At 46.4% G+C, this 25,000-nt stretch overlaps 1 protein-coding gene across 1 annotated transcript in view; it reads right to left on the bottom strand.

Moving 5' to 3' along the window:
* The window catches only part of LOC134466119 (microtubule cross-linking factor 1), a 69,332-nt gene that overhangs the window by 32,167 nt on the left and 12,165 nt on the right, over positions 1–25,000 (bottom strand). Inside the window, exons 7-14 of the mRNA XM_063220014.1 lie at positions 24,654–24,911; positions 23,613–23,879; positions 22,828–23,145; positions 21,876–22,067; positions 14,123–14,302; positions 4,404–4,523; positions 3,643–3,882; positions 2,505–2,675 (exon numbers count right to left, since the gene is read on the bottom strand). Of these exons, the coding sequence (XP_063076084.1) occupies positions 2,505–2,675; positions 3,643–3,882; positions 4,404–4,523; positions 14,123–14,302; positions 21,876–22,067; positions 22,828–23,145; positions 23,613–23,879; positions 24,654–24,911 (1,746 nt within the window). The remainder of the gene's footprint in view (positions 1–2,504; positions 2,676–3,642; positions 3,883–4,403; positions 4,524–14,122; positions 14,303–21,875; positions 22,068–22,827; positions 23,146–23,612; positions 23,880–24,653; positions 24,912–25,000) is intronic.

Below are 25,000 nucleotides of genomic sequence, written 5' to 3'. Positions count from 1 at the left end.
GGTGTCTTATTCAAGGGCACTTCAGCCATGGATGGAGGTGTAGGGAGAGGAAAGGGTGGAGATCGAACCGGCACCCCTTTCTCTCCTTCACCCTCATGCCCTCTCCTCATCCATCTCTTCCTGCTTCACTTCCTCTCCTCCTCCATCTCTTCCCGCTTCACCCTCATGCCCTCTCCTCATCCATCTCTTCCTGCTTCACTTCCTCTCCTTCACCTCTTCTGTCTTCCTCTCCTTCTCCATCCCTTTCTCTTCTTTCTACCTCTCCTTCTCCATTCCTTTCTTTTCTGTCTCCTTCTCCATCTCTTCAGCCATTACTCAGTCATGGGTAAGCAGTTAGGGCATCAGACTTGTAGCCCAAAGGTTGCCGATTCTATCCCCGACCCGCCAGTTTGGTGGTGGGTGGAGTAATTAACTGTCCCTCCATGACTGAGGTACCCTGGTACTGTCCTGCCGCACTGCTCCCTTGGGGGCTGCCCCCTTGCACGGGTGAGGCATAAAATGCAAGTTTCCCAGGTGGGCTTTCTCTTCTGTCTTCCTCTACTTCTCCATCTCTTTCTCTTCTGTCTACCTCTCCTTCTCCATCTCTTTCTCTTCTGTCTACCTCTCCTTCTCCATCTCTTTCTCTTGTTTACCTCTCCTGCTATTCCTCTTATGCCTCTTTATCTCCCCATTACTTCCATGTCTGTCAGCAGATTGCTGCTTCACTGCTTTACATCCCCCCTTCTGACTCCTCTCCTCTGACATCTTCTCTCTCTCTCTCTCTCTCTCTCTCTCTCTCTCTCTCTCTCTCTCTCTCTCTCTCTCTCTCTCTCTCTCTCTCTCTCTCTCTCTCTCTCTCTCTCTCTCTCTCTCTGCCTCTCTCTTCTATATCCTTTCTTCTCCGCTGTGTGTAATTGATATCTTCTTCCGTTCCGTCTCCCAGCTCTTTCCTATTCCCTCACACAAGCACACAAGCAGTGGAGAGAGAGAGAAAGAGAGAGAGACAGAGAGAGAGAGACAGAGAGAGAGAGAGAGAGAGAGAGAGTGAGTGAGAGTGAGAGAAAGAGAGAGAGAGAGAGAGAGAGAGAGAGAGAGAGAGAGAGAGAGAGAGTGATAAAGAGAGAGGGGGATAAAGAGAGAAAGAGAGAGAGAGAGAAAGAGAGAGAGAGAGAGAGAGAGAGAGAGAGAGAACAAAGGCTTGTGAGGTCACTCCAAGATCAGAGGCCATTACCGGTCGAATACACTGGCCGCGACAAGACCAAGCGACAGAGAACCGCTGTGCAGCAAGAGCAATACAAGCAATAGAAGCGACAGAGTATGTCCGTTAAAAGCAGAATGCAAGCAGATAGGGCTGGGCGATATGGAAAAAAACCTGTATCACGATATGGATTACTTTAACGATACAGTATATATCACGATATAGCACAATTACATACGTTTTCAGTTATTCTCTTCATTTTATTTTTCATGTCGCAAAACAACGTTTCTTTAAAATGGATCTTTTTATTCTTATTTTTACAGTTACATGAACTTATAGTGTGTATTGTGACAACATCAAAAATGTAATTAAATGATATTCAACTGTATAAAATTGATAAAATTACTATCACGATATTAACGATATAGGAGAAAGGTCACGATATACACGATATCACGATAACGATATATATCGTCATATTCCCCAGCCCTAACAGAGTATGTCCGTTAAAAGCAGAATGCAAGCATTCCAACATTCCCATTGGCTGTGGCGGCTGTTGCCAAACCGCATCATAGCTAATTTGCATAATATACACTCAAGTCCAAAAAATGTCGCTCAAGTCGCACGAATCACCTCTTGCCCAAATCGCTTTTGTCTCCTCCGTCTCCCGTGAATAAATACAAAGTCAATTACTTCCGTCGCTGGAATTGCTCCTTTATGTGTTATTTCCATTATCCTGACTCGCGTCCTGCCCTTGTGCTTGTGTCCTCACAAGGACGTCACAATACCTCATTGACAACAAGAAGTTTAATTCAACATCTCTCAAAAGGTGCGTTTCAGTTGCTTGTGGCAAGGCTGACAGCGGGGAAACGTTATCTACTACGTAGTTTGTATTTCACAAGGACATCAGTGACATGCAGGGACATCAGCGACGCTGCATGCGCTGCGCTGGCTTTTGGAGGATGAGAGGTGGGATAATGGAATGGACCTTCACAAGGTTGCGAAGGACTCCACTTCATGCTGCAATTAGCACACAAGTGTTTCACCTCTTAGTGCTTGTGTATTGCTGTACCTGTGTGTGTGTGTGTGTGTATGTGTCTATTGCCTGTGTATACTGCCGCACCTGTGTGTGTGTGTACTGAATGTGTGTATTGCCTGTCTATATTGCTGTACCTGTGTGTGTGTGTGTGTGTGTGTGTGTGTGTGTGTGTGTGTGTGTGTGTGTGTGTGTGTGTGTGTGTGTGTGTGTGTGTGTGTGTGTTGCATGTCTATGTGTGTGTGTGTGTGTGTGTGTGTGTGTGTGTGTGTGTGTGTGTGTGTGTGTTACCTGTTTCTGATGCTGGTAGAGATCTGGTGAGGGCAGTAGAGTCCCGGGTTCCGCTGGCCCCTCCCCCCCGACACCCCCGCTGATTTTGGCACAAGGCCTGGTGGCATCCCCCTCTCCATCACCCGGCTCCATGGCAACGGCCAGTTCCGGAATGTTCTCCAGGCATTCGAACTGTGGGGGCAGCAGAAGAGCATACGGTATAGAGGTGGGGGCACCGTGACCCAGTGGGCTAAGGAGCATTACTACGTCAGGGACGATTCCCACCCGAGGTCTTTTCTCCAATCCTTCCCATCTCTACACTAGTGTTTCACTAATTTTACATTACATTACATTACACTGCATTACACTACACTACACTACATTACATTACATTACATTACATTACACTACACTACACTACACTACATTACATTACATTACATTACATTACATTACACTACATTACATTACACTACACTACACTACATTACATTACATTACATTACATTACATTACATTACACTACATTACATTACATTACATTACATTACACTACATTTGGCAGAGGCTTTTATCCAGATGGCAGATGCGTTTCATAACAGCTCTGGCTTGTCAGCCTGGGACATTCAGAGATATGAACATTCCAATTGGTTTTCGCCAAACTGCATCATAGCTCATTACCATAATATTAGCTTGACTTAAATGGACACAGTGCAGGAAATGAACGTTTACAAAGTAATAAACAAATATTTTCTAGTATGGTCCAAGTACAGTCATTTTTGCAGCTAAAAATGGCTATTTTTGGAAATTCAAAATGGCGGACCATGGAGAAGATCCCCTTTTCATGTATGAAAAGTAAAATTTTTCCAGTCATAATGAATACTAAGAGTTTGATACTGGTGTTAAGTATTCATGAAAAAGGTAACATTAGTGAACGGGCAGCAAGAATTCTGGAAATAAACAACTAAAAATCTCACACAGTGTCCCTTTAAATGGTTGAAATTTAGCTCTGGTGGCTCAGGTCGCTTCGCTCCAGGTGAATTCACTTTGGTCGCTTTAGTCGCCGACCCGCCATAGAGGAATAATGACTTCCGTCGCTCAGGTAGTGTACAGTATGTCTCTCTTGGTGCACACTTTCCTTTACTTTAGCTTCACTGACCTCTGCGTGTGAGGGGGCGTCGTCCCCGGTGACGGAGGCGTCTCCACGGCGACCCAGTCTCCAGTGTGTGAGTATCCACCTGAGCTTCATGTAGAGGACCACGGTGTGGTGACGGAACACTCGCAACTCCTGCTGAAGCAACGCTCGCTCCTGTGGCCACACCCCCCGATCCACAGGACACGCCCCCTCGCCGTGTGTCGTCTGCAGCCCGGTCAACTCCAGGCCACGCCTCGCCTCCTGCTGTAGGTCGGAGGACACACACACACACACACATATTACACCCAATTGCAGCACAGGACACACACACACACATACACACACATTACACCCAATTGCAGCACAGGACACACACACACACACACACACACATAACACACAGTTGTTTTCACCTGTGTGACTGGCCAGTAGTGTGTTTACCTGTAAGTGCTCACCTGGGCTGTGTTAGCAACTTGGGTAGTTGCCAATGGGAAATGGCATTGCAACCAACACAGTAGCTAACATACAGCAGTTGGTAACTATGGTTTTGTGAAATGCACCCCTGGCTGGCTGGTCAGTTTAACTGTCGCTAGTGTTAACCTGAGTGATCAATCGGTAGTGTGTTCATCTGTGTGGAGTGAGTGTTGACAGGTGTGTGAGTGTTTACCTGTGTGACTGGTCCCATCAGGTTGTTGCGGTGTGTGTGTGTGTGTGTGTGTGTGTGTGTGTGTGTGTGTGTGTGTGTGTGTGTGTGTGTGTGTGTGTGTGTGTGTGTGTGTGTTTACCTGTGTGACTGGTCCCATCAGGTTGTCGCGGTCGTCTGTGCCGGGCCTCAGGCGGTCCAAACGGAACTGCAGCTCCCGAGCCGGAGAGGTGACCTCAGGCACCGAGGAGGGATCACGGATCTGCAGAACCAAACAGAACCACACCAGAACTTCACTGTCAGAACACGGAACACCAGAACTCTACTACCAGAACACCACAACATCACAGCATCTCTACCAGAGCAACAGAACACTAGAACTTTACTGTCAGAATGCGGAACACCAGAGCTTAACTGTCAGAACACGGAACACCAGAATCCGGAACACAGAACCCGGAACACAGAACCTCGTCTGTATCCCACTGCCATCACATGTCCACTGGGAGTCCCATGCCACTCATCTCATTTGGACTTGAAATAAAATAACCCTACTTGGCATCACCTGAAGAGTTTCATTGCAAAATGACGTATCAACTGTTTTTAACTTTTGTGTTTTATTATTGGAAATGACTGTTCAGAAGACCTATCATCTATGTGAGAATTCTTGTCATTCAAATATTTTGAGAATATACTTTTTAAAGAATGCCCTATACAAAAATGTCAATTGTTATGCTTACAACACTTGCCTGCCTCAGGTGTTCTGGTTACGACTACAGGCTTTCAGCCCTGCTGTTGGCACAGTAGAGCTGTTAAATCAGGATGTGTTTATGGGCATGAGGAAAAGCACTGACATATTCAATCTCTAAAAGAAATAATGGTAATGGTATTTGAATCCTATTTTTTTATCCTTAAAAGCAAGAAACATGAATTGTATTAAAAGGACTGGACTTTGAATGCTAATTGTTTAAATCCTAAAAAGCAACAATTGCATTAAAGGGGCAGCACGTTGATTTTAAATCCTATAAAAAACTTTAATTAGATTATGGGAGGGGAAAGCACTAATTGTATAAGAGGGAAAGCACTTTGGTTTTAAGTCCTAAAAACCCCGCAATAATTGTATTCCAGGAACCAGACTGATTTTGGATGCTGAAACACATTAATTGTATTACAGTGAAAGGACAGTAATTTGGTATTCTATTGGGCCTTTGGAGCAGACATGGCCTGATGGTTAAGGACATGGGCTTTAGATCAGAGGGCTGCAGGTTCGAATCCCCTTCCTACCACACTCCACTGGCCAAGGTGCCCTTGAGCAAGGCTACTAACCCCCATACTGCTTCAGGGACTGTAACCAATACCCTGTAATTAACTGTAAGTCACTTTGGGTAAAAAGCGTCAGCTAAGTGTATTGTAATGTGATGCTATTGGGCCATTAGCATGAAGGCTGAGGTGCTACCAGATTGGATTTAAAGATTAATCAGCTAATGACTTCACACCTCGCCGCGCGCGCGTGTGTGTGTGTGTGTGTGTGTGTGTGTGTGTGTGTGTGTGTGTGTGTGTGTGTGTGTGTGTGTAGTAAGGTCTGGCATCAGTCTGCTGAGGTGGGGGATTGCAGTGGTGTTGCGTGGCGCCAGCCTTAAGGGGACGTGGCACACACACACACACTCTCTCTCTCTAGCTCTCTCAGGGGAGTTGCGTGGTGCTAGCTGAGGCGCTAGCTATGTGAGTGTCTGTGTGTGTGTGCGTGTGTGTGTGTGTGAGTGTGTGTGTGTGTGTGTGTGTGTGAGTGTGTGTGTGTGTGTGTGCCTTAAGGGGATGAGGCTCACAGCTCTGCATACATCATACATATACACTACGCTGCTTAATTAGCTTACACACTACAGTCACGCACACACACACGCACACACACACACCGCTGACAGCTTTTGAGGGGCCCGGAACAAAGGCATTTGAAAGGGCCCCCAATCCAATACATACAATGTAATGAGGACCATTTAGGGGCCCCTCTTCTCCCTGGGCCCGGGACAGCTGACCCCTTTATCCTTCCCTGTCGGCTTCCATGTACACACACACACACACACACACACACACACACACACACACACACACACACACACACACACACACACACACACACACAGCCTGATCTCTCTCTCTCCCCTCCTCTGCCCCTCTCTCTCTCTGCCCCTCTCTCTCTCTGTCTCTCTCTCTGTCTCTCTCTCTGCCCCTCTCTCCCTCTGTCTCTCTCTCTGTCTCTCTCTCTGTCTCTCTCTCTCTCTCTCTCTCTCTCTCTCTCTCTCTCTCTCTCACACACACACACACACACACACACACACACACACACACACACACACACACACACACACACACACACTACACTATTCACTCCACTCCACTCCACCACGGTCTTAATGAGTGCATCATTCCCGGCCCTCCTCTCTCCTCTCTCCTTCTCCTTCCTCTTCTGCTCCTGTTGGGAGCGCTGCCACGGAAACCGCAACATCAAAGGGATTAATCCAGGGGATAATAAAAACAACATCTCTTCCCCTTTTGTCTTTAAGGACATGCCACGCTACACCCAACCGTACCTGACCCAGAAAAAAAAAACATTAAAAAAAGAGATGATTTTGGTTTTCGCCGCAGTCGGCAGGTTGTCGTGCAGATATGGAAAGTGAGCCAGTGTGTTTGTGCATGATAAGCACATCACGTGTCTCTGTGTGTGTGTGTGTGTGTGCGTGCGTGTGTGTGTGTGTGTGCGTGTGCGTGCGTGCGTGTGTGTGTGTGCGTGTGTGTGTTAGAGAGAGAGAGAGAGAGAGAGAGTGTGTGTGTGCATGATAAGCATATTAAGTGTGTGTGAGTGCTTATTTAAGCATGCTGAGGTAAGGACACCTGGACAGGAGAGAGGCCGACTGTGTGTGTGTGCGTGTGTGTGTGTGTGTGTGTGTGTGTGTGTGTGTGTGTGTGTGTGTGTGTGTGTGCGTGTGCGTGTGCGTGTGCGTGTGTGTGTGTGTGTGGCTGACAGCAGAGTGCAGAGTAAGGACAGACTACCAGCAGGCTTGACATTGGCAACTGCCAGACGGCCAGAAATAGGAAAAACTTAAAGCTAGTAACACATTTTCTCACTAGCCACATTGGCAGGTTATTCTTGGGTATGACATATCTCAGTAGCATACATCCTATCCTGTTTTTACACATTGTGTTTTATTTAGGATTGTTACAGCACCTGTGGTCACTCCTGAGGTCACTGCTGTTACAGCACCTGTCAACGGAGTGACACCTGTATTGACCTTTTTATTATTACATTACATTGCATTTGGCAGACGCTTTATAACCAAAGCGACTTTCAATAGAGGACATAACCTTTAACCTTTCAAACCTTTAACCTTGAGTACAGCACCTAGCCTGGCGAGCCAAACCCCTACAGCAATTTGCGGCCTCTAGGGGCGTCTAGATTTCTAGGCTATACAGCACCCTGCTGTAGCACCTGTGGTCACTCCTGTTACAGCACCCTGTTGTAGCACCTGTGGTCACTCCTGTTACAGCACCATGCTAGTACGGCACACTGTAAAAGATTTCAAACTGAAATTTACAGCTAATTGATGGGGAATAATTGCCAGCAAATTGTTTTAAATTTACAACAAATTGCAGAAAAAAAACAGTTGCCAGCAAGTCGTTTAAAATTACAACACTGTTCCGTTTTCAAAACTACTCTGACCATGGCACATGTCCTGCCCCCTCATCCGCCCGCCTCCTCCCGCCTCCCGCCTCCCGCCATGTCTGAGATGCCTTCAACAATCGTCCTCATCCACCACCATGACTGAGATAGCATGGTACCATAATGCCACTCTGCTCTAAGCATACTTCTACAAGTTCAGCCTTGCAAGGGTGAGGCACAAATAATAAATCACTCAGCATAGTCTTGTCACAGTCACAGTGATAGTTTCCTCAAGAGGACTTTCATTTATCAAGTCATCTCAAAGGGGAATTCAAAAACAGTCACAATAAGGACTGTATGGAAATGTATTTGTCAAACCAATCAAGTGGTCTAAATTTAATATTATGCAGGAAACACCATAAAACATGCTATGCTACAAGATGGCTCTCAAGACATGAAACTGGCTGCCTGACAGTTAACTTGTCAGGCAGCCAACCAGTTAACCGGCCAGGTAGCCAACTGGCCTTGACAGACTGGCTGGGTGACTGGCCAGCTGCCTGTCCGATTCACTGACTGGTTGACTGGCTGCCTGGCTAAACCAGCCAGGCAGCCAATCAACCGGACAGGCAGCCGGCCAGTCAACCAGCCAGTCAACAAGCAAGGCAGCAAGCCAGCCAACTGACCAGGCGGACAGGCTGTCAGTCAACCTGCCAGGCAGCTAGCTGGTCAACTGGCACTATGCTGTCAACCACCTTGTCAACAAACCAACCACTCATCTAGTCGGCTAATCAATTGATTGCCAGTACCAGTGAGCGCCAGTGAGTCAGGCGCTATGCTGTGCCATTCAGACAAGCAACCAAAGCAGTGTGACAGTCCAGGTTTATATAGTGGAGCAAGTGAACCATGTGACCAGAGTAATCAGGCATTGGGCAGGTGCTGGCAATCATTGAATCACGGCATGAAAGTGATTTGTAATAAAGTGAGGCAAGGCACTAATTGACAGATTGGTTAGGTATAGAGTGTGACAACAGAGTAACAAGAGAGATCTGTATCAAAAAGCTAACAAGTTCCTAGAATGTTCCAATCATTGATGCTCCTGCTCTAGAACTACAGTTTAAAAACAGACTGGGCTCCTTCTAAGATAGTGTTTAAAAAAGTATAAGGATATTCTTAAATGGATTGGTTTTGGCCCTTGTACATATCAAAACTTCAGTTCAAAAAAGTTTTCATTCTGATCCATGTTTATAAGTAAACATTCCATATATATATGTGGAATTGTCTACACAGTGGTTGGACAAAATAACTGAAACACCTGTCCTTTTAATGTGTGGGAAGTTTCATGGCTCAAGTGGGCCAGCCTGGTGGCCAATCTTCATTAACTGCACATTGCACCAGTAAGGTGAAGTTGAGTTGAATTGCTGGTGAAAAGTTACCACCTAATTGTTGTAAAATTACAACAAATTTGCTGGCAAAACAGTTGCCAGCTCATTGTTGTGAAATTAAAGCAAATTGCTGGTGAAAAGTTGCCAGCTAATTGAAGTAAAATTAAAGCAAAATTGCTGGCAATAAAAAAAGTTGCCAGCTAATTGCTGTAAAATTACACCAAAATTGCTAGCAACAAGTTGCCAGGTAATTGTTGCGTTCTTCCAACGCAAAACACTGGAAACTTCACAACATTACAGCCTTAGAAAATAATGGTCCTGGGCCTCTGCTTCCATTCCTTCTCATGGGATTTTGAGATATATTCTGTTGCCGAAGCCATCAAAAAGCCAAATTGAACCACAGGGGGGCTGCCACACCTGAGCACTGTTTATGCTCTATGACCTGCCCATCGTCTGTATAATGGACAAACAATTATTGGCCTCTCCCATGCCCTTTTAGCAGAGAGAAGCCCGTTTTGAATTGCACTGAGCTGAAATTAGCGCACCTGGACGTCATTTACAATCAGCTGGCTCATGACCAAAGAAGGTAGATTGGATAAGCAGTATCACTCAATGGAAAATGCATTGGCCACAGTGTAGTAGTTGGGGGCTGTCGTGGCTCAGTGGTTAGAGCACTGGGTTGGCAACCCAAGGGTTCCCGGTTCAATGCCCGACCGGACAGCAGCTGAAGTGCCCTTGAGCAAGGCACCTAACCCCCACACAGCTCCCCGGGCGCCACTCAGCAGGCAGCCCACTGCTCCTTCTAGTGTGTGTACTTCAATGTGATTCACTAACCCAAATGGGATAAATGCAGAGAAAGAATTTCCCCTAGGGGACCAAAATTGGCTCCAATCCAAATTGGCACCAATTGGCTTCGTAGTATGAGGTTGTTGCTTTAATGCCATAGAACTAATACATTTATGCCTAATGACATGGTGCACATGGTCAGTGTGTGCGATGCCATGATGGACACAATTTGTACTCCACAAATTTGGTCGAAAGAGGATATCCGGTTGTCAGTGCTCAGTTTGTGGCCAAATTTACTGCAGCTGTCGGTCAGCATTAATTGCGGGGGATAATTAAGGACAGGTGACAAACATTCACTATTGTATCCTATGACCTGTTCCACACTTTACCATGCTTCCAATTTGACCATGGAAGAAGAAAATTGGACTCCCCTTGCTATCATTCCGTACTACGCTCCGATGATGTCTGTAAACCCTCCTATGTCTACCTCCTTGCTCATGACCAGGTGTGTGCGATTGAAGAGTTCAAATCAGTTCAAATCCTCTCCACCTCTATCAGTCCTGTATGCATGTTTTAAAAGCATCCAATCAGAATGTGACCTGAGCTCCTTAATTTCTGCATGTGGTTTTGCATACATTTGCATTAGGACAGCAGCCCTGACAAAACAGATCTTTACAACAGTATGTTGTATAAAGTACTATGTGCTGCTGTACATTTACAATTGTGAGTTGTACTCTATATGATATCCCACAATGCATTGCACATTACAGCAGTGAATAGTAAACTGGTATATACATCTTCTTGATGTAGAATTCTAATGTGAAATCACGACAATCTTTTACAGTGCACCTGTGGTCACTCCTGTGTTCAGTGGTGTTACAGCTTCTGTGCTCACTGCTGTTTGTCCAGCAGCTGAGGTCCTTGCTGTTACAGCAACTGTGGTCAATCCTTTTACAGCACCCTGGGTCTTTAGCGAGACAACTGTTTGTTAGAGCAGCGTTTCTCAACCAGGGTGCCGCAGACCTCCCTCAGGGGTGCCTCAGAAACGTGGCTGATAAAAAGATTATGTAATATAATACATATTTGTCTAAATTAATAAAGTATTGCTTAGTCAGTGAGTCTTTCATCTGCATTTACACACAATAAAGTAAATGTAGGTCCCCCCAGTAAGCTTCAACTTCAAACGTAGGTTGTGTGACCTCTCAAAATGTGTTACTTTTCTTAGCTTTTGTGGTATCCAATGTGATGCCATGTTACAGCTTGTTGGTTTGGGGTGCCTTGAAAACTTTCAGGAATTGAAAGGGTGTCTCGCCTAAAAAAAGGTTAAGAAACACTGTGTTAGAGCACCTGTGGTCACTTCTGTGGTCACTCCTGTTATAGCACTGCTGTTATAGTACCTGTAGTCAATACTGTTATAACACTGTGTTCACTGCTGTGTTTACTCAACACTTTTTACTGGACTGTAACATGGTCCAGACCCAGGACTGACTGGGCGATGGAGAAGACTCCTGTAATAGCTTAGTGGCTTTTTGATCACTTTAGTCATTGCTGCTTGTCTTCATGCACCTTACGTACGGGATCTTTGTGTCACCTATGTAAGTGTAGTGTAATGAAATGAGCCTGATCTCGAAAAATTGCGTCTAATTTCTCACGGAAACCAACATCCAAGATACTCATATTCTGACGCTTTCCCTGCTGTCTAGAGCACATAGGTAACTTCTGATTGGTCTTGCTATGCCCTTCCCAAAACTGTCCCTAAACCTAACCTGTCAGTAATGCCACGTTTCTGAGTTTTAAATTTGTGCCCTGACCAAAACTTTCCCTAAACCTAACTAATCATGCGGGGCAAATAAAATGGCTCCGTGGGCTAAATTTGGCCCACGGGCCTGAGTTTGAAGCATAGTTTATGCTCAGAAACCAACTTGTCTGTGCAGTGATGCAGACAGCCACGCAGTTACTTTCCCCCTCCGCAGTGACTTGGTGTGCACCCCTGAAAATATGACTGCCTGCAGACAGCTACGTAGTTAACAGCAGCTGTAGCCGCTGTGATTGGTCCTCACGACCAGAGCCCTCTGAGCTCGAGAACAAACCGCTACTTCCTTGTTCTAACCTTCACCGGGCTACAAAAAAAAAAAAAAAAAAAAAAAAACTAAACGTTACCGGGCTACGGACTGTAAGATGTTCATTGAATAAGTTGCCTATGCTTTGTAACTTCATTTATTTACAATAACCCAAAGACACAACTCTGAAGTTACATTGGGACAGTTGAACAGCGTTTGCATGGGAGCATTTCGCTTTGTGCGACCTGTTCTGGACAAGGAGTCTCTTCCTTGTTCCAAACTACCGTGGTGGCTGCTAGTGCAATCAAAAATGCAGGTTTCCTTGGGGGGAAAAAAACCCAAAACCAGATGTCACACGCCCCCCCCCAGAGATGCCTCCGCGCCCCCCCAGGGAGGCTTACACCCCACTTTGAGAATCACTGCCTTAACCCCACACTACTCCAGGGACTGTAACCAATACCCTGTAAGTAACACTGCTCCAGGGACTGTAACCAATACCTTGTAAGTTACACTGCTCCAGGGACTGTAACCAATACCTTGTAAGTTACACTGCTCCAGGGACTGTAACCAATACCCTGTAAGTTACACTGCTCCAGGGACTGTAACCAATACCCTGTAAGTAACTGTGATAACAGTGTGTAATGTAAATGTAGTGTGATGAACAGGTTTGGGGTGACTGTGCTCATGGACAAGGACAATGTGCAGCTCTTGTTGAGTATGAAAAAAAAATCAACACACAAAAAATATAAACCGTAGTGACTGTGGGAGTGGATTGATGTGGCAGTGGAATAAACAGTTATAACAATAACAACAATAACAACAACAATAAAAAAGAGACGTATTAAAACACATAGGATGAAATGTCAATCCACCCCGTTAGCGAGTGTTTTGGTAATCTACTTTGCCCTACAAAAGCAAAGTGCAGTGACTGCATATTTTGTCAAAATTCGGTTTGGACCGAAAATGGTCTTTATAACACCTCCTTTATCTTGTGACAAAGCCTTATGCTCCAAGGTGTCCCATTTTAGAGAAACTGCCATGTCAAATTTGCAGTATCTACAATATCCAACCAAACACCAAAACTTTGAAGGCATTTTTCTCAGTTTGACTGTTGGCATAGTTACTGCACTGTGTGGGGCAGCATCAGCATCTTGCCATCTATAGCCAGTGTCTTGTCTCCTAGCAAACACGTTGGCGTAGTTACCGCACTTTGACTTTGTAGGGCAGTACTGTCCCGTAGTAATCCCTCTCCCCTCCTGCCATAATCCCTGAGGATTCTGGTCCACGTGTGCGTAGTGGGCAGCACTGCACTGCACTGTATGCTGCGCTATGGGGGCTTTGTTCACCCGTCATATAAAATGGCAGGGCTTTTTTTTTTTTACAGGATTAGCGGCCTCAAAGCCATCAACAACAATAGGCTAAAATGGCGTCCAATTCTCTTTTAAAGCAACAAAATATAAGATCATCACCGCCCCCACCCACCCCCATTTTTTTATCCTAAAGGAGAAACAACAAGTAATGGTCTCCTTTGAATATGGGTGAAAAGTAAAAGTCAATTTCACATTTCAAACATTATCATTCTAACCCCCACAAACTCCCCCGTTTAAGAAACTACGCTGAACATTTTACATTCTACAATGTTGCACAATTTCGAGTGGCAGGTAAAGCAGCATACGTTGTCAGGTGTACATCCTTTGGACACATTCCCATAATATTGCCTGACTGTACAGGAAAAATGGCCAAATTCCATGACTTTCCATGACTGGAAAAACCTCTATTGATTTTCCATAATATTCCAGGATTTCCATAATATTCCTGGAACATGATATTGCCTGACTGTATGGGGAAAATGGCAAAATTCCATGACTGGAGAAACCTCTATTGAATTTCCATGACATTCCAGGATTTCCACAATATTCCAGCATTTCCATGATATTCCAGAATGTCCATGACGCTGGAAGGTAGAAGCAGCTCCACTGACCTCTGGTCTGACCCCCGGGGGCCTGGGGGCTCTAGTGTGTCCGGGGGCTCCCTTGCTCCAGTGCGCCCCCACCAGGCCCTGACCGGCACTGCGGAGGAGGGGGCCCTCATCGCTCTGCCCAGGTGGGGAGGGGAGGCGTAGGGGGCGTAGGGGGCGTAGGGGAGTTAGGGCGGGGTAGGGCTGGAGTGGGGGTGGGGGTGGCAGAAGAAGTGGAGGGGTGGTGGGGGTGACGGGAGGGTGTGGGGGTGTGTGAGGTGGGAGAGAGATGCATGATGGGATTGGTTGGTGAACGAATGCAATGCAAAGGACACGAAAGACGAGGGAAGACAAGGCGAGGACGCACACGCAGACACACACACACGGTATACAAATCACTGAAACTCACACACACACATACACATGCAGACACAAGAAAAAACTACTGCAAAAAAACAGCCAACATGAGTACACAACAAAAATGCAAAAAATATAATTTAAAAAAGCCAAATAAGCAGAGTGCAGACAATGAGATGCGAAATGGCATATGAAGGGCTAGAGCACAAAGAATAGGACGAAGAGGAAGACCAACTTAAATATAGTGGCGAAGGACAAGGAGGAGAGGAGGAAGAGGAAGAGGAGGAGGAAGACCAGGGGCTGAACCATCTGGATGGAGGGATAGATAGATAGATAGATAGATAGATAGATAGATAGATAGATAGATAGATAGATAGATACATGTAGAAAGGTAGGTACAGGCAGAAAGAAAGAAAGAAAGAAAGAAAGAAAGAAAGAAAGAAAGAAAGAAAGAAAGAAAGGAGAATAAGGGATGGATAATGGTGGATAAATGGATGGATGGATGGATGGATGCATGGATGGATGGATGAAGACCAAGAAACAAGGGGGATTATGGGAGAAACACAAATAGGAGGGCAAGAAAAGAGGGAGGAAGAGGAATGGGGGAGGAGAGGACAGGAGAGGAGTGGAGTGGAGAGAAAAGAAGAGAGGAGAGGAGAGGAGAGGAGAGGAGAGGAGAGGAGAAGAAAGGAGAAGGGGCAGGAGAGGAGAGGAGAGGAGAAAAGAAGAGAGGGAGGAGAGAGGAATGGGAGAGGAGGGAAGAAAAGAATGCAAAACACATCTGTTATGAAGCGCATGCGATGGGGGATTCATGACACAAATAAATAAATAAATAGAGGCGTCAAAAGTAAACGTACAAGTAGAAAAAAGAAACAGTAGTTTCCTTCCAATACAGCTAGCTTATCTGAGCAACCAGTAGACCTGTGTAGGTACTTGTCTAATGATCAGCTGACTCTGTGCTGGTTTGATCAAGTTTGTGGTGGGTCCTTGTTAGAGTTTCCAGTGTTTTTCAGTAACAACACAGTCTAATCTACCTCATTAGGTAGTACGTGGTGTAACAGCTATGTAATATCACGTGCTAGTGTTGTAACTTACACCATGAATTTACTTTCACTTTTACTTTTGACACCTCCGGCAATTAACTCCCAGCACAGCGACTATCGCTATGGCAACCACACACACCAGCGCCCCTGGAGACAGCTAACTTTGACTATTGACCTCTGCCCCCCACCCAGACGTGGGCCGAATCGGGGCCAGACCTGCGCCCAAAACTGGCCAGTGAGGAGTCCGCACACTTATATTCCAGTTTTTTGGGTTATTTTTTTTGGGGGGGGGGGTGTTATTCCGCGGCAGGATTACGTTTCGACCATTGTCCTCAAGATTTTAAGTGCGCGGACTGACTCCTCACTCAAAACTTACAGTCAGCTTTTTTTCCTGCACCTTTTCCTGCGATGTGCACAGTCTTCACCCTCAACAGACCAAGGCCAGACCCAGTCCAAAGTCAGCTGCGCTCCAGGGACTAAGCTTTAACTGGCCAGTTTTGAGAAGCTAAAATAATTAGCTAGCTTAGCCATGCTAGCCCGACAACACATTTGCAAAAGTGAAAGTGAAAGCCCATTGGGAAACTCCAACTCCCATTGTCATTGTGACACAGCACTCCACAGCACACAAGTGAACACTGCACACTGCACACAACGAAATTGCATTTATGCCTCACCCGTGCAAGGGGGCAGCCCTCAGTGGCGCCCCATGGGGAGCAGTGCGGTGGGACGGTACCATGCTCAGGGTACCTCAGTCATGGAGGAGGATGGGGGAGAGCACTGGTTGATTACTCCCCCCACCAACCTGGCAGGTCGGGAGTCGAACCGGCAACCTCTGGGATGCAAGTCTGACGCCCTAACCACTCACCCATGACTGCCCATAGGCATGTCCATAAGCGGTGTTGCCAGATTGGGCAGTTTTACAATGGTCATCTGCAGGTAAAAACAAGGCTTGGAGGTTTTTTTGTGTAGATTTATGGCCATAGAAATCAATTGATTTGTTTGAAAATGGCAGGATTTAGTGCCTCCAGACATTTTTTTTTGCACTTTTTTGGGTTGGAAATCATTGGTCACATCTGGTAACCCTGCCCATAAGCCACTCATTGCCATACACTTCTATATACGGTAATGTATGCAAACCAGAAGCCAATCAGAGACCAGGGTTGCATTTCTCAAAAATATAGTTGCTAACTACGTTGCTTGCCACTTTGTTGGTTGCAATGCGAAAACCTATTTCTAACTACTCAAGTCGCTAACAATTATGCTTTCGCGAAACATAACCAAAGATTTTTTTTTTCATCAGAGGACACGTCTTACGAGTGTTAGTGGGAGTTGATACTGTGAGAGTTGGATTTGGGCCTAGACACAGAGTGACGGAGGGGAAGGCTGCTTTGACTGGCCAGCAAATCACCAAAGTGAAAAGGATCTACAGTCTTTCATTTTTGTAGTTCAGTAACCATGTCTCACAATGGGATTCAATGGGAGAAAGGACTACACACTAGTCCACCTGAAGAGGCAAATTGTGTAGTTTAGTAGTCATGTCTTACAATGGGTTTCAATGGGTAAAATGACTACAAATGACTAACTGAATGTAGTTATCTCCACTCTCCTTTTTTCAACCTATACATATGCCTTCCACACCCCTTAGGTTTTGTCCCTCTCTTTCGTGCTTTCTTTATCTCTCTCACTCTGCATCTTTCTTTCTTTCCTTTGCTTTCTTTTTCTCTCAATATTCTCTCTTTCCCTCTTACTCTCTCTGCCCATCTCTGTCTCTCACACTCTTCACTTTTCATCCACTTTACTCTTTCTCTTGTTATTTCTCTCTATATATCACTCCCTCTCTTTCTTGCCTTCTTTCGTTTGCCCTCTCTCTCTTTCTTTCTTTCTTTCTTTCTTTCTTTCTTTCTTTCTTTCTTTCTTTCTTTCTTTCTTTCTTTCTTTCCACTCAGGCTGGGAAAAGGGGGAGGTGTCCTCTCATTGTTACAGCTAGCAGCTGTGGCTCAACCAGCCGGCCATTTTTGTAGTTCAATAGCCACGTCTCACAATGGGTTTCAATAGGAGAAAAGACTACAAACTCTTCTAAGGCTGAGGAATAGGGAAGACATACACAACAGCTACAGCAATGGCCCAGGGGCATATGGGTAACGAGCTAGGGAGTCCCTGACCAGACCAGACCAGCACAGTGCTGTCAGGATCTTAGATGTCCACCTTTGTAGTTCAATAGCCACGTCTCACAATGGGTTTCAATGGGAGAAAAGACTACAAACTCCTCTCAAGGGAAGACATACGCTACAGCTATAGCAATGGCCCAGGGGCATTATGGGTAGCGAGCTGGGGAGTCCCTGACCTGACCAGCCCAGTCTTGGCAGAGCTAGCGTTAGTGCTCATGGGGGGTGGGGCGGGGTGGTGCATATGGCGCTGTCTGGCCTGAGGCCTACGGGGCGGTGACTCTGATTTCCTTCTTCCAGGCGGGCGCTGGGCGGGAATTATGGGAGAGGGAAGAGTAGAGGACAGATGGCAGCCACCTCCCTGAGTGCCTTGTCCAGATACAGACACAGATAATGGCTCATTTCAAACGAACTCTCACTTTGTTATGCATGAATTTTAATGCACTATGACAAGAAAGTGCTGCCAATGTCGTGCAAAATGTTTTCGGTCCTTCAAACCAATTTTTTCGGCAATGTTGATGGTCTGAAGGCCCGAAAACGTTTTAGATGACACTGGTAGCACTTTCTTTTCTTCGTGCATTACAATTCTTTTATTTTTAATCTGCATCAGTGGGGTGCGAGCTCCTTTTTGCTGGACTATTGGATTATTTTGAGGAACGTAACGCCCTCTCCCAGCTACAAGCTGAAAGGCGCGACACCCATTTGGAGAATACGCTATCCAGTCCACTAATTTTGTCATCATAGATATTATATAATTGTATATAGGTTTTATGCAAGTATTTCGCTCTCACCATTGGTCAGTGTTGGGCAAGTTACTCAAAAACTGTAATCCTTGGCACTACTACTATATTTAAAATGTAAGGCATTACACTACTTTTGCATTACTTTAGTTTCTTTCGCCAAAAGAACTGTAGGCCTAAATATGGATCTGGCAATTTATTACAGTGTAAATCAAGCTCATGAGTCATGACTTTTTCACTCCACGTTGGTAATATATTTAAGTTATGTGGGTTGTATGTAATGTATGTATATACAGTACATGTATGTCTGTATATAGGCTTGTGTCCTCTGTTCTTGTCAATTGTGAAATAGTCTTGTGATGTGATGTTATGTGTATGTCTGTCTTAAACGAGTCTTGCTCAGGGAGGCAAAATTAATTTCAGTGTGTAAACTGACAATAAAGTATAACCGTATGTAGGAGGTGCTTTTGCCAGCATGCAGACTAAAAACTACCAGATTTAGGAATAGCTTCTCTCTGACCCACCACACTGAATACCAATAAAAACAAGGTAATTGTAATGCATTTGTAACTTAAGTTATTTAGCATTGTAGCTAAGTAAATATTACAGATTTTTGCCCTGTAATGCCTACAGTACTGCATTACAGCAAAAAGTAATGCATTACAGTAATTAATTACTTTTGTAATGCATTAATGCCCAACACTGCTCACCATGACCGCCCTGCAGGACCTCAATGAATTGACGAATATTCCAGCTCCCACCCCAAGGTCTTCTCAGCAGTTAAAAGTGGGAGTTCTACAACCATAGCAACCGCCACAATTTAACTGACTTTAGCAAGGTGTTGTTTTGATGCAAAACACAAGAGCCAAAGTAACAATTATTTCCACTGTTTGTTAAATTCATGTTGACACATAGTGCCGAACTAGTGTAGTGGACCTCAGTTACTCTGGCAAGGACAAAGTGCTCCCGTGTACTCTGATTTGAATGGCGCATGGGGAAGACACGACAAAACTCACCACAGTCGTTAGTGTGGGGACCAAGTGTAACGGAGGCTAACTAGCAGAGTTGGTGTGGAACGTTAGTAAACCTCCCTCCCTGAACCTCATACAGTGTCGATGCCGTTGGGTTGGGGGACTGCTCCTTTAGTCCAGCGGTATCTTACTGTGTCTCCTATCGCCGAACCGATGTAGTTGGCGAGGTCGCAGGTTCACAGCCCCGAGGGGGACGAACGGGTGCAAGATGACCTCCGTCACACAAGCACAGGGTTGGGATGGGCTACCGCTAGCACTACGCTAAACACATTATGGTCAGTCAGCGGCAAGCACAGCAGAGAGGAATATACGCAGTTCACCACCAACACAGTTGCATAGCACAGAACCAACTTCAGCCATGCAACAAGGGCGACTGCAAGCAGGAGAGCCAAGATGGCGGAGATGGCAGCGAGACTGAGCGGGGATCACAGCAAAGAGGTGTAGCGGCCATGGAGAGATGGAGGAGTGGAGATGGGGGAGGGGTGGAGGAACTCCTGGGGTTTCTATGGAGACGCAGCATGATGCAGCAGAAGCCATGCAAAATTGGGCTGGCCACACACACACACACACACACACACACACACACACACACACACACACACACACACACACACACACACATGCATATACTCGCACAGCTAGTATGCAAGTATTCTCCCCTCTAAAAGTATAGCATACGAAATGGTCACCATTTCCAACACGCGCACACACACTAACACTCTCACACATACACATATTGACACACCTAAAGCACACCCTTAGCTCCTCATCACACAGCCACACACACACATCCTGGCACTTGCAGAGTGTGTGTGTGGTGTGAAGGTGGGGATGAGGAGGTGTGTGTGTGCGTGTGCAGAGGGAGAGGGAAGGGGAGGTACTGGTGGGGGGTGCAGCAGCCATTTTTGTAGTTCAATAGCCATGTGTTACAATGGGTTTCAATGGGAGAAAAGACTACAAATGGCTAACTGGAGGCGAGGCCCTGTGGGGTGTGCAGGAGTCAGCTTGAGCCGAGGGGGGTGGAGGAGGAGGAGGAGGAGGAGGGGGGTCTCGGTTCCGTCTCCAGGGAGGGGGGTGCAGGCCAGATGCACCATGGGTAAGGGCTGCATACCATAATAATACAGGAGACTCAAGGCCGCACGCAAAACCTAGCAACAGGCACCTAGCAACGGGAGCCTAGAACATACCTTCGTCCCCCTCTCCTTCTCCCTCTCCGTCTGGTCCTCCCTCCTCTCTCTCCCCCTCTCCTTCTCCCTCTAGAGAAAACAGGGGGGAGTGTTACAGGGGTACAACACCAGGTTAGGACGTTGGTCTGCAGATCACAGGGTTGTAGGTTCGATCCCCACCCGGCTTTTCCAATCCCTTCCTCCATCCATAGCTGAAGTGCCGATGAGTAAAGCTCCCAACCCCACACTGCTCCAGGGACTGGAACCAATATCCTGTACCTAAATAACAGGTTTGCACCCCACCCTTCCACTCCCTCCATGGCTGAAGTGCCGATGAGCAAGGCTCCTAACCCTACACTGCTCCAGGGACTGGAACCAATACCCTCTAGGTCAGTGGTTCCCAACCTTTTTCTGCAGGGACCCATATTTTTACCGTTGTAAGCATTGGTGACCCAATCACACAAGCGCCCGCACAAGAGGGAGTCACATGATACTCTGTTTCCTGTGAAAACTCATTAATTAATAATCATTTTATTACTCAATTTGTCTTCAGTCAATTATGTAATAAATGTTTATTATATCACTTACATTTGGTTGCTTCTATGCATATTAGTGTAAATGTTCTATCATTTATTCAACATGGGCTATATATGGCATTAAAGTTAAACCTCCAAAAAACAAGAGGGCTTCGCGACCCACTGTGGATCTTTGCCGACCCATAGGTTGGGTCCCGACCCATAGGTTGGGAACCACAGCTCTAAATAACTGTAAGTCGCTTTGGATAAAGGAGTCAGGTAATGTGATGTAATTCAAAGTAATGAGGGGTGACTGAGATCACTGTAGATATGTTTGACAGTTCAACACCTGATAACACCAGTCCGTATCACAAGTCAGATATGATCTGGAGACCGCCCACTGAATATATCACAAGTCAGATATGATCTGGAGACGGCTCACTGAGTTTCATTCTTAGGGGAGGTGTGGTTTAAGAGAGAAAGTTTCTTGGACGATACAAGTGTATCACTTGGTGTATACCGTACATACATACGTAGTAGCACTGTAACATTACAATACGAAAGCCAATCGTGTCAGTTGTATTCAAACACACTGCGAGGCTCCGTGAATCATCTTCCCACCCCTCCCCACTCCATACCTCAGGCTCCCTAAACTGGGTTGCAGCTGACAGTATAGTGTTACGTACAGTGTTTGTTTCCGTAGAGACAATAGCGTTTGTGGTGCTGTTGTACGGTAGGATTGACAGGGTGGTGCTGTTACCATAGGTACGGCAGTGTCGGTGGTGATGCTGTTGCCATAGATACGGCAGTGTCGGTGGTGATGCTGTTGCCATAGATACGGCAGTGTCGGTGGTGATGCTGTTGCCATAGAGATGGCAGTGTCGGTGGTGCTGCTGCGTTGGTGGTGCTTTTGAATGATTATTACACTACAGTGCACAGTATGAGGCTCCCTCTTTAGGAAAACATAACAGAAGAGGAAGAGGAAGAAGAAGAGAAGGAAGAGGAAGAAGAGGAAGAGGAAGAGGAAGAGGAAGAGGGGGAGGAAGAAGAAGAGGAAGAGGACGAAGAGGAAGAGGAAGAGGGGGAGGAAGAGGAAGAAGAGGAAAAGGAGGAAGACGAGGAAGAGGAGGAAGAGGAAGAGGAGGAAGAGGAAGAAGAGAGAGGAAGAGAAAGAGGAAGAGGAAGAGGAGGATGAAGAGGAAGAGGGGGAGGAAGAGGAAGAAGAGGAAGAGGAGGAAGAGGAAGAAGAGGAAGAGGAGGAAGAGGAGGAGGAGGAGGAGGAAGAGTATGAGGAAGAGGAAGAAGAGGAAGAGGAGGAGGAGGAGGATGAGGGAGGAGGAAGATGAGGAGAGAGGTGGAGGAGGAGGAAGAGGAAGAGGGGGAGGAAGAGGAGGAGGAGGAGGAGGAAGAGGAAGAGGAAGAGGAAGAGGAAGAAGAAGAGGAATAGGAAGAAAGAGGAAGAAGAAGAGGAAGAAGAGGAAGAAGAAGAAGAGGAGGAAGAGGAAGAAGAGGAAGAAGAAGAGGAGGAAGAGGAAGAAGAGGAGGAAGAGGAGGAAGAAGAGGAAGAGGAGGAAGAGGAAGAGGGGGAGGAAGAGGAAGTCCAAAAGGACCCTACCTGAAGGTCGGTGAGCTGTGTGTGTGTGTGTGTGTGTGTGTGTGTGTGTGTGTGTGTGTGTGTGTGTGTGTGTGTGTGTGTGTGTGTGTGTGTGTACCTGTAGGTCTGTGAGCAGGTCCCTTCCCAGGGTGCCTATGGGTGAGTCCCGTGAGAGGGAGGTGCCTGTGGACAGGAAGCTGCTAGACTCCGTCAGGTGCGGCAGGGGTGAAAGGTCGTCTCCACGGTCACCGCGCTCACGTTCCCGCTGCTGCCCGTCTCCCAGGCGATCCACGAAGCCCTGCAGCTCCGCGCGGAACGCCTTCATGCGCGTGCTCACCGTCTCCAGGACCGCGGCATCCTGTTGCCTAGCAACGCCTCCGCCAACACCGCCCTCCACCACCGTTGCTGCCGACGACGACGATGATGACACACTCTCCTGTAACATTACAATACATTCCATTACTCGACATAACACTACACTACACTACATTACATAACATTACATAACATTACATAACATTACATAACATTACATTACATAACATTACATTACACACATTACATAACATTACATTACATAACATTACATTACATTACATTACATTACATTACATTACATTACATTACATTTACTTTACATTACATTACATTGCATTACATTAAATTACACTACATTTGCATTACATTACATTTGACAGTCGCTTCTTTCCACAGCAAATTACAATTATACAACATAATCATAACATACAGACACAAAGTGCACAGGAAATATAAAGAACGATAAGTGTTTTTTTTTCCTTTTTATCACCTTAGGTTAAGTACATTAGCACACACACCCACACAACATGCTTTAGAGCTCAGGCATTAGCGCAGTAACTAGTTATGGAATAGAAGAGTCTTTACCGTGGAGACCACCATCGCCGCAGCAACGCCCCCCTCGGTGATGAGGCTGTCGGTGTCGGAGATGAGGCGGTCCACGCTGCGCCCCAGACGCTCCGCCTCCCGCCGAAGCCCCTCCTCCGCACGCCGCCGCTGCGATTGGCCAATCACGTCAGCCTCCCAGGGCTTAAGTCCCGCCCCGCTGCTGCTGCCCAATCCCGACGTAGCTGCTGAGCGTTCCACCACCTCCTCCGAGTCGCTCTCTCCTCCCACTGGGCCCTCACGCTTCGGCTGCAGGAGAGAAGACATTAAAGACTTAAATGCACTTGTAGTCTTTTCTCCCATTGAAACCCATTATAAGATCTGGATATTGAACTACAAAATGGCCTCTTTAGGTACCCTAGTGTGTGGTCTTTTCTCCCATTGAAACCCATTAAATTCGTTATATGCTGTCCCCTTTGTAAAAGAAATAAGCTTATAAGAGATTAAAGAGGGGTGAGGGTTAAACTAAAGAGTTAGCTAGACTGCCTTCAAAGCTAACCCGTTGACATGGCCCCTATTTATAAAATGAATGGTAATGACCAAGTCATGATGTATTACTTAAAGGGACGTACACACACGTCGCTGCTAGTTACTCGCTCAGCAAATGAAGTCGATAGAATGTCAATGTGTTCCAGCGAAACGAGCAAGCGATGCGATGTGGGCGGAGCCCGAGTTGAAAATATTGTATCTTCGAGCGAGGCGAGTAAGCGAGTAACCAATTGGAATGCAGAGTTCGGTCCTCCTCGCCTGTCTATTGGCAGTTAAAGCCGCTGGAACTTTCAGCGAGCGTTCCATGAAAGAGTGGCGAGTAGGCGAGCAAGCGAGTGTGATGTCATAGTGGTGTAGTACATAAAACCTTTTCAGCAACTATGAGAGCGTTCACTGCTGGACGTTTCGACTAAAGATTGATAACCAGGCCTCCCTCCCCTTCAGGGTTAAAGGTGCACTGTGTAATATTTGTTAGCAGTTTTTTTTCAGAATTCATTCATCCCCGACCCATTCCCAAATGTAAACCCTACTTACTGCCTCCTCCTCCTCTTCCTCCTCCACCTCCTCTTCCTCCTCCTCCTCTCGTGTGGTTTCCGTGGTGATGGTGTGTCCGGCGAGGTCGCTGCGCTGTGCGTTGGAGACCAGCACGCGGTTCTCATACTGCAGCTTGAGGACCTTCCCCGACAGCTCGCTGATCTGCACACGGGCCACTTCCAGCTGCTCCGCAAGACCCCCCGAGCCAGCCGAAACACCCCCCTGGCCCTCCTCCAGCGTCACCACGCCCCCCTGGCCCTGCACACACACAGCCATATCAAAGGTCTTTTCCACTACATTTACGATGGTAGTCACAACGGGTGCTGGTTAGATGTTTACAGGTGCGC

The sequence above is a fragment of the Engraulis encrasicolus genome, chromosome 16 (genome assembly GCF_034702125.1).
Source record: "Engraulis encrasicolus isolate BLACKSEA-1 chromosome 16, IST_EnEncr_1.0, whole genome shotgun sequence".
Classification (NCBI taxonomy): domain Eukaryota; kingdom Metazoa; phylum Chordata; class Actinopteri; order Clupeiformes; family Engraulidae; genus Engraulis; species Engraulis encrasicolus.
Note: the sequence above shows the minus strand (reverse complement) of the source record. Positions and strands in the feature narration are given on the sequence as shown.